General features: G+C 33.5%; 3 protein-coding genes across 3 annotated transcripts; all 3 read right to left on the reverse strand.

Annotated features, from left to right (window-relative positions):
- Positions 1-256: 256 nt before the first annotated feature.
- On the reverse strand, positions 257-927 carry LOC131617093 (protein STRICTOSIDINE SYNTHASE-LIKE 12-like). Its single transcript, XM_058888470.1, has 2 exons — positions 666-927; positions 257-533 (listed from the first exon to the last, which is right to left on the reverse strand). Exons 1-2 carry the CDS (start codon positions 902-904, stop codon positions 257-259), a joined length of 516 nt encoding a protein of 171 aa, XP_058744453.1. The 5' UTR covers positions 905-927.
- A 106-nt stretch (positions 928-1,033) lies between these two features.
- Positions 1,034-2,658, reverse strand: LOC131618840 (pentatricopeptide repeat-containing protein At1g80880, mitochondrial-like). Its single transcript, XM_058889999.1, has 2 exons — positions 2,258-2,658; positions 1,034-1,889 (listed from the first exon to the last, which is right to left on the reverse strand). The coding sequence occupies exons 1-2, from the start codon at positions 2,656-2,658 to the stop codon at positions 1,049-1,051; spliced, it is 1,242 nt and encodes a 413-aa protein (XP_058745982.1). The 3' UTR covers positions 1,034-1,048.
- A 1,511-nt stretch (positions 2,659-4,169) lies between these two features.
- Positions 4,170-6,088, reverse strand: LOC131617094 (uncharacterized). Its single transcript, XM_058888471.1, has 3 exons — positions 5,575-6,088; positions 4,927-5,154; positions 4,170-4,751 (listed from the first exon to the last, which is right to left on the reverse strand). The coding sequence occupies exons 1-3, from the start codon at positions 5,624-5,626 to the stop codon at positions 4,549-4,551; spliced, it is 483 nt and encodes a 160-aa protein (XP_058744454.1). The 5' UTR covers positions 5,627-6,088; the 3' UTR covers positions 4,170-4,548.
- Between the last annotated feature and the right edge of the window lie 3,475 nt (positions 6,089-9,563).

Genomic DNA, 9,563 nt, shown 5'->3' on the forward strand with positions numbered 1-9,563 from the left:
CTGTTTGCTAGATATTCACTAACAAGTACAAATGAACCATCTCTGCTTACTGCCACCCCAGATGGCACTTCAAAATCTTAGCAATACTGTTGTTTGGTTGGTGCTTGGATCATATTTCAATAAGCTTCCTGAATTATCTCCACTATTTAGCAGTGTTTGATAATCTCTGCAAGGTAAATCAAGATATGCATAATTACTACTGCAATGCATTATAACTATGATTACTTGACAACATTGTAAGAATAAAAAAATATGCTTACTTGAGTTGGAAATTGGTGCTATCTATGGTAAAATAGACGATTCCGGTGTCAGGATCTACATCCAAACCATCAGCAAACATTGTAGTATTGCCTTGTTTAGGTCCAACTAATTGGGTTACATTTCCTCCATCCGGACCAACCTTAACAAATCCAAAATAAGCATCAGTTGCATACAAATCACCTGTCTGATGGTTGAAACCCATCCCTAAAGGCCTTCCACATGTTGCTTGGAGTGCTGAGAAATCAGCAAGTCCATCACAGATTGTCTTGTTCCTGAACACAAAAAAACATTTTTGACACTTATTTTATGTTTTTACTTTATCATAGTCTTGTAATTAAAAGTGAAAATAGTATTTTTAGGCTTTGAATCTAATTAGCATGTTTGATGATGACAAATGTATTTACCTGTTTGGGGAAGTGTAAGCATATTCCTTGAAACCATCATTTGGACCAATATATTTGAAGATTCTTCCATCAGAAGAAGACCCATAAGGTCCTCCACCGTTTCTATCAAATGCAAGGGACTCAGGTCCTGTCACTGGTGTTGGTAGCTGAAGCTTGTTGAGTAATATAGCTACTGATGATGGAGAACACAATAGGAGGATAACAAGAGTTATAGTGACAACCATTGCCATGTTTAACATGATTGCTAATAACAAATTTGAGGTAACTTCGTAAGGTGTGAATGAATCCTATTCAAGAACTAAGCAATATATTTATAGGCATGTTGGTATCATGCCCTGCATGCTGTGCAATAGGTGAAAAATGTGATGACTACTCATCAGTCATCATGTTATAAGCCCTTCAACCATTTTTCTATAATGAATACAGGTGGGCACCACTTCACATTTCTTCATTTCGTCCCAAATTTTCAATGCATTTACAGGCTGCTTCAACTTAAAGAGTTTTACCAGAATTATAAGAAAGGAATCCTTATTTGGACTCAAGCCAAAGCCTTTCATCTTACTCAGAAATTCTAAAGTTCCATGATAATCCGCTGCTTCGAAAAATGCATGGTAGGTGTCAACAGTTGGACTAATATTCTCCTCTACCATTGTGTTCAACACTATTCTTGCCATTGCTAGTTTTCCAGCTTCACAAAGAGGCACTATCATGGAGTTAAATTTGGCAGAATCTGGCTGCAAACCTTGTTCCTTCAACTTATCTATAGTTTTGAGAGCTTCCTTAGGACAATTTTCACGAGTTAAAACATACACTAAAGAATTGTAGATCTCTATCCCCGGGACCCAATCCCTTTTCTTCATCTGATCATAGAGTCTAAGAGAGTCAAAAAGATTCCCTTCCTTTGAAAAGCAGGAAATCATGTGGCTATATGAAGTACCATCGGGTGTTATACAGTATTTTAACATGTCTCTCCAAACTCTTTTTGCTTCATATACATCCGTTGTTATGTTACACCATCCATTAAGAATAATGTTGAAGCTCTCAATTTCAAGCGGAAACAGATTCTTGTTCACTAGCATAAACTCTTCAGCCTCTTCAACGTTACCATATTTACAAAGAGCAGTCAAAAGTGCACGAAATGCTTTCTGATCAGGAGTCAATCTGAACTTGTTCATAAAGTTGAATGTTTCAATAGCCTTAGTAGCATTATTTGCAGAAGCATATCTGATTGAAATAAAATAACACTGTGAATAGGGGAAAACTGAGTTATCTGACACTAACAAGAATTGGTGAAATTTATCATTGACACAAGACAGCAAAAACTAAGTGTTATAATTGCAAGAAAAATCACAACCTAATCGGTTATACGCTATACATTAACTAAATGCACCATCGAGTTACTCGGGTCACACTCCAGATGTTTAGTCCTAGGCATGAGGTGCGAACTTGATACAATCCGATACATCAAAAGTGAATGTTGCTTCATATTTTCCCTTCCTACATACTATCAATTCTAGCAATTTCAATAGAAAAGGCATATGATTTTGTGTTTGAATTCATTCATAAGAAGGATAATGAAAAGTAATATATACCTATCAATGATAATAAGCATAGCCTGATGCGTGGAGAGAGACGAGCTGTGCATATCTCGAATAATGGACCAAGCAGTAGAAAAATTTCCATGAGTTCCCAAAACCCAAATCATCAAGTTGCAAGCTTTCTCATCATTACAAGAACTATTCAATTCGAAGGCACGCAGTGCATGTTTCCAATCTTCCCTTAAGACCCAAATTGCAGAACAGATTAAATCTCTACTTGGTTGCAGTGATGAAAGGCAATGTTCATCATCCTTTTTGAGAAATTGGAGGACTTGCAGTAGAGATGGATCATCCAAATCAAAATTGAAGTTCAGAGGTGGAGATTGACTCTTTGAATGAGAAGGTAGTGAAAGTGTAATGCTGTGCAATAGGTGAAAAATGTGATGACTACTCATCAGTCATCATTGTTAATCTCATCAAAAGAACACACAAATTAAGCAAAGCAATAGTACTTTCCCTGTCAAAAGAAACGTTCATACTAGTTTGTTACAAGTTTTGATTGGTTTAATAATCATGTCTTTATGAACACAACATAACATGTGAAAACTACAAAATTAAAATGTGAGTATGTGACTTATGAAAAATACATACTCGGTTTTACAGTTTTGTTTGCACTTTTGTAAATCCACACTATATCTCGTTTTTGTGACTCTTGAAAACTCCTCTTCTACAAATGTAACGTTCTAATGTGCACCCAGTTGCGTGAACTGATTTTTTTTTCTTAATGCGTGAAAACACATAAAGAACCAGCACTGTATATAGGTGGAGCAGTTCATTTTAATGTATGGTTTGTAGTCAACCTTATAACTAATTAATTAGAGTAACAGACATTGAATCAGAGCCACAAAAACCTCATACAAAAAAATATTAGGAGTTCACACTGTCCTAGTGCAGCTGCAAACTGATATTGTTAATATAATTGTTCCTCGGCATCCAGAACATGGACGAGAAATTGCCAAAGTCCGTATCTTGTCAATAAAAGCTGCCACTCTGCTGAACCAGAAAAGTAATTATTCACAACAGCTTTCCTATCTTTCCACTAGTAAGAAATTGGAATCCTATTTCCTTCCAAATTAAACACTTTCACCAAATCAAGTGAACTTAAGGTGTCATCACTCATAAAGCTGAAGATCTTTTTTTTGTGTAATATTTTGTCTACTGTCTTGGAGGCACTTAATGATTAAGATTATTTAATAAAAGGCAAAGAAGAACAGATGTCGCAAATTATTATTTGTGTCCATGTTGTGCTTATCCGAGACATAAGTTTTTGTTGCAAATTTTATAAACACTTTGAGTACTCCTAATGGTATTTTACAATTATTCTACTTACTGTTTCCTTAACTTTTGTTCCTTCCTAGCTTAAAAGGACCAAACATAACATTTTAAATTTTTAATTGATTGAGTTCAAATTTACTTATCCAAACAAGCATTTCTGTAAGAAGCCTATAGAGATTTCTATTGGAGTTAAATATTGAGGCAGTTAATTTAACCTCATAATTATAGTATAAGATGTGGTTCTTGTTGCTCATTACTTAGTAAACTCTAAACTTATTCGTGTCTACTTTTGAAAATGACATACATTGAAATTATGATAGTAATGATGCAAGTGTTAATCATGTCTTATTTTCTATCTATAAATCTATCACATAATATCTAAACTTTATTTACAAGAAAGATAAGTAACTTCTGAATAAGAAACAATATATAAACTGCATGGCATACTTGTGGACACATGCTCTTGAAATTAGAAATTTCAAACATGGGCTTTGTACTTTTGCCATGTCAGTATTATAAATGTCAACATGGCTTTGGAGAGCAAGTGTTTACTACTTCATAATGTGATATTTTTTTATAGGATCTTGCTTATAATTGCTGGCAGGGGCATTCTCAAAGAAGAATTCTTAATGATGAAATTCGTCTTAGAAAAAACATTTTAATATTCAATGAACAAAATGAAATGCATACAAGGATATAGTCAATCAAATATAATAACAGAAATAATAAAATATCACCCTTGGATTATATTGATCCTTTACTGCATAGTAAAAAATTAAAAGGCTATATTATATTGAACTGATACTGACAGATCAGAGTACATGAGTAGAAAATGGAAACAAGCATAACAAACTCAGCAGCAGCAGCAGATAAATGCCAACTTCCTGCCTAACTAGACCCTAAGCCGATTCCATTAAACCAAAATGCATCTTGCCTTCCATAAAAAACCATGTCCATACCCTCTTCACAACCACCTCCCGTCTTATAATCTTCCTGGCCCCACTCAATATCTAAAAAGCATAACCTTCCCTAAGTTTCTTCTGTGTTCCTATCTTCTTTTTCCTGGAATATACCTTCTCTAGCCCCAAGTCTCTTCCATGTGTTCCTATCTTCCCTTTCTTGGAATATACCTTCCATATCTTGGCGCTATAACTCAACTGCTGTACTATAGGGCTATTAACACCAACTAATATATTTGGCTCCTGAGTCGTCACTGTAGAGAGGATCTTGATTAAATGATAAATCACAACATGACAAGAATGTAAAGATAACAACAGATGCAATGTCATGAACACAATGTAAAAAATGTTTAAAAATTGAAGTAGTTATAAGCATGTAATAGATATTTATGAAAGCAGAGAGAGTTTAGATAGGAAAGCCTGACAGACCTACAACATTTGTTAGCTTATCCAGACATCGAGCAAAACCATCATGTATGGAGTATTGTTCAAAAGAGCTACAGTTCTCGCCAATGGCTAATTCTGACAAATCATTTTGCTCAAGCTTATCTTCTTTGGAGGAGTCTTCTCTGGTATCAACCATTTCTGAAATTACTTTTGGAATTTCACTCAATAAACGTAATTGTTCTGATGGAGATTCCAGCTTCATTTTTCGATCTATGTATTGAGCAAGTGTATGAAAATATGGTTAAGGCACAAATTGTCAGCACTAAATTTCTAAACTGTACTAAATACATTACAAACTGGATACAAACAAAAATAGTACTTGAATAAGTTCAAGTTCATTTTGTTACTAAACACTTGCATAAAATCATACTATAGTACTTCACAAAACCATATAGTTAAAGGCATACTTCACCTTTTATATGTCTATATAAATCCATATATATAAAGTTGCTCAAAAACAAACATTGATATATAAGACTCATAAGCCTTTAGAACCAGGAAGATCAATCCAGTGCACACTGATTTCAACTTCACCACATTCCACATTTTGCAATCTAAGAATCATATCTTGAATAATCTTTCCGCTGTTATAATAGATATGGCTCTCCTCGGTAAGGCAGTTGTGCTTACTTGGTTGAATTCTTTTGAGTATGGTGCCGTTTGAAAGGCCGGTTGTGTTCATCCTTAAGGCTTCTATATAGGCCGTCAAACTCAGAATTTCCCAGATTGAAATGAAAACAAAAACTAGGTTAAAAATGATAATCAATGAACAAGTAGCAAAATCAGAGTGTGTAGTACCTGGCAGCTAGCGGTGGCTGGTGAGAAACAAAAATATTTTTCGAAAAAGCTCAACAGAAAAGATTTGGTTCCTAATCTCTCTTTAAATTGTCAACGGAGAGGGTTTGTCCCCAAGAATAGAAAAGAGAAGAAGAGATTTGTGTATCTATGTTTATGTACGAAACATAAAAGAAGAAAGCGACTGAGAGAGAGGAATGAGAATTTGGGATTAAGAATTTGGTACAGCTTTATAAAACACCAAGCATCAAACCATGGAAATTGGACATAGTCTGCTTTGCTTCTACCGCTGCCGGAAAAAATAAAGGAAAAAAAATTGAGACTTTACTGAGAAACATGGAGAGATGGAGAGATGTTTTAGATAGGTACGAAACACAATTCGTACAAAAGTAAATATTTTTGACACAGTAAAAAGATTTTTTTACACTGTGGAAACAAAATCCCCTATAATTAATTTTACATGTTCTCAAATTTATTTTATTAAATCTCAAGCATTCATTTAATCTTATGGTTATTTTTAGGGGTTTCACCGGTGAGGGACTTAATTGAGCCCTCACCCTAGACTTAACCTAGCAAGAAAACATATCTAAGTACTTATTAGTGTCCAAGGCCACTGGTTTGAATCTTACATTTTGACATTTTTTTCCTTTTGTTGTTATTAATTTAATTTTATTCAAAAAATCACATAAAATATATTTTTATTCTAATTTTCATTTAACTACTATTACTAATAATTAGCACTTCATTTCTATTTTAAATACTTTTCCCCTTTTAATATTAGATTTAATTAGACGTTAATTTATATGAAAAAAGAAAAGAAAGTCTATTTTATTTTTATTATTTTTAGTGCTATTATTACTTTATTCCATTTTTAGAAATCCATTCTTTTTCCTTTTGTCATTATTTACCATTTAAGAAAAGAAAAAGAGAGAGTTTTTTTTTTTTTATTTACCGTTTGTTACTATCATTATTTGCTAATGCTATTATAATATTTGTTATTTTGGTAATTACTATTGTCTAAATATTATTAGTTTATTTATAAAAAAAAACCAAACCTGGCATTTTTAGCATATTGAAGTAAAGACTGAATCAATTTTCTAATGACTAGTATCAACAAAATAAACCATCATTCATGTGAATATCAGAAAATCCCAAGAATCAGAACGAATCAAGACCAAATTAAAAGTCATTCAAAGAAATGTTTAAACGAATTTGAAATTTGAACAACTCAATAAATTCTCTTCATCATAATTCTCACTATAAAACCACAACAAACTCATCAACCAGGGGGGTCCTTCAGAAAACTGAAACAAAACACTCTGCAATATCTTTTACAGTAATATCATTTTCAACTATTACCAGCCCCTTGGTACATATATTGGTTGTATTCTATGAATTCTTTTTGATGCAGGTTTATGACAATTTCTATAGCAGAAGAAAGAAAAAGTGATTCAAAGCACCGCGGTGACCTCGACCATTCCGACGAGCACCCACGACCGGAGCAGATCTCCACCGCGAATCGCACAAACCAACAGAGGAGGTCTTAGAACCGCAAGTGCCATACTCTCCAATACACAACATCGATCCGACAATACAACGACAAGGCCTCCATCAACCGAAATCCACACCCATCCGGTACCATTTACATTTCTCCCTTTTTACTTCTTAGTTTATTGGTTCTTTATTATAATATTATTATGTCATGTTTTTTTTTGATCAATATTATTATGTCATGTTGTAATATAGAAATTATGAGAATAATGTGAGAATATGGATATGTGGATGCTACTGTCGTGTAAGCACTTTTCTTTTTTCTTTTTCTGTTTTAATTATTTCCTTCAGTATTTTTTAGGTAGTTATGTCAATTAGATGTTAGGATTTTTACTAATCTTTTAATCTTAGGATTAAAATAATAAAAACATGTTTAGTACGTTTCATTTAAAAATAAGAATATAAAGAAAAACAGGTATTTTATTTTATTATATAAAAACACAAAAATAAGAATTCAATTATTTAATTAAGTTTATTAATATAGCTTTACTAATTTATCTAAATTTTTTATTAATAAAATATAAAACACCAAAAATGTACTTTTAGTTTTTATAATAATTTACGCAAACTCATCGAATATTTTATCAATTAAACTTCTCGCCCCATGCAATTAATCAAGTTCAAATATTTTTTAAAACTAAAAAACACCAACCAACATACGAACTACGGTACTCTGACTTCCTCATTGCACTAGAGGATACGTAGGTATAGGGTTTCGAAACCCTAGCGAGTATAACTATAAAAAACACTAACATTCAATCTAATTCCCTTGAAATATCGATAAAACCATTTTTTTTTAGATGTGGGTGAACGTACGTTTACCGTATCTCAAATTTAAAATTTATTAAACCTAAACCTAGAAGGGGTCCCCTTGAATACAAGGGAGACGAAGGGTGCCTAACACCTTCCCTCCGTTTAACCGACTCGCGAATTTAGAATCTCTAACCATAGGGTAATCCGTTTAATTCCCTTCCTTTAGGATAAAATAAACGGTGGCGACTCTTTTCCTTAAAATTTTAAGCCGGTTGCTACACATATTTCTTCATGTATAAGACATTTATCTACATCTTCCTCTTCCTCTACTTCCCATATCTCTTTTACGAGGTCTTTGATCTTTACTTGTCTTTGAAGCTTGTTAAGCTTCCTTTGGACATATTTCCTATTAGTTGGGATACTTCCAAAGGTTTTAGACCTCCAGCTAGCTAGACTAGAGAGAGCCCTTCTCTAATAGTCACAATTTGTTCTCTTTACTTAATAAACATAAATCATTTGAAGGTAATTTGTTAAAATTAACAGTGTAAGTATTTCCTCTTCTTTGACTAGTAAAAATAGTTTGTTTATTTTTAATTTTTACAACTCTGTGTAATACGGTGGGAGAACTGACTTTTTTAAATGTTGCGGATAGCAGGAGTCGCCACTGACTTTTATTTTATCCAATTGGAAAGGCAAAATGAACAGGAAAGACCTTTTAAAAGACTTGAGTTTGGGGGGTAGGTTATACAAAGGGAAGGTGTAAGAACCCTTTGTATCCATGGTTATCCATGGGCTCTTAATAGCTTAGCTTACTTGTTTGTTTGAATTTTTGAAAAAGTGTCGTGTGTGTTTAGTAAAAGATTTTTTGAATAAGGACTTTAACTTGTAAATAAGTGTAGCCTTTTTGAAAGTAATTTGAAAAGAGGTGTGAAAAGTAATCTTGAAGTATTGAATGTTGAGCAAGCAATTAAGAGCGCCTACCCTAAGAGTGGATCTTTCTTGTTTTTTAAGTCTTTCGTTTGAAAGGGCTATCCATACCATAGGGAGGGTAGGTAGTCCTTTCATTGGATGTGCGGGTCATCGAGGGTCATCGTTTGCCATAAGTCTATCCATACCATAAGAAGGGTAGGAAGCCTTTAGGAAAGGATGTGAATAGTCATTTGTAGGCAACCAGTAAGGATACCTTAGCGATCGAAAGGGACTATCATCAAGATCATTTATCATAGGCAACATCTAAGGGACAATATCTTTTTAAGATGATTTTATTTGTAGGCAGCAGGCTAAGGTATCCCTACATCCGAGGGACTTGACTATTTAATCGAAAGGCAGTATAAGAGGGATTACCCTAAAGGTGAGTGTGTGAAACAAAATGATTGATTTATTTAATCCTGAAAATTAGGGTTCTTCTATGTTTAGTTTTATCTTGCCTTACAATCCTATTAACATACATCTAAACAGTTTATAGCAGTTTATAGGTGCGGAAAGTAAAAGCAGAAAAAATAAAGTCCTACGCTATTACA

This window comes from Vicia villosa, linkage group LG7 (genome assembly GCF_029867415.1).
Source record: "Vicia villosa cultivar HV-30 ecotype Madison, WI linkage group LG7, Vvil1.0, whole genome shotgun sequence".
NCBI classification, from domain to species: Eukaryota; Viridiplantae; Streptophyta; class Magnoliopsida; order Fabales; family Fabaceae; genus Vicia; species Vicia villosa.

What these genes read in the sequence shown, in the direction of transcription:
- LOC131617094 (XM_058888471.1), bottom strand. Translation starts at nt 5,626, where the DNA reads ATGAACACAACCGGCCTTTCAAACGGCACCATACTCAAAAGAATTCAA. An exon ending in ACTCAAAAGAATTCAACCAA is followed by an intron (nt 5,155 to 5,574) that starts GTAAGCACAACT and finishes CTCAATACATAG; the next exon opens with ATCGAAAAATGAAGCTGGAA. An exon ending in TAAGCTAACAAATGTTGTAG is followed by an intron (nt 4,752 to 4,926) that starts GTCTGTCAGGCT and finishes TCCTCTCTACAG; the next exon opens with TGACGACTCAGGAGCCAAAT.
- LOC131617093 (XM_058888470.1), bottom strand. Translation starts at nt 904, where the DNA reads ATGTTAAACATGGCAATGGTTGTCACTATAACTCTTGTTATCCTCCTA. An exon ending in GCTTACACTTCCCCAAACAG is followed by an intron (nt 534 to 665) that starts GTAAATACATTT and finishes TTTTGTGTTCAG; the next exon opens with GAACAAGACAATCTGTGATG.
- LOC131618840 (XM_058889999.1), bottom strand. Translation starts at nt 2,658, where the DNA reads ATGAGTAGTCATCACATTTTTCACCTATTGCACAGCATTACACTTTCA. An exon ending in ATGCTTATTATCATTGATAG is followed by an intron (nt 1,890 to 2,257) that starts GTATATATTACT and finishes TATTTCAATCAG; the next exon opens with ATATGCTTCTGCAAATAATG.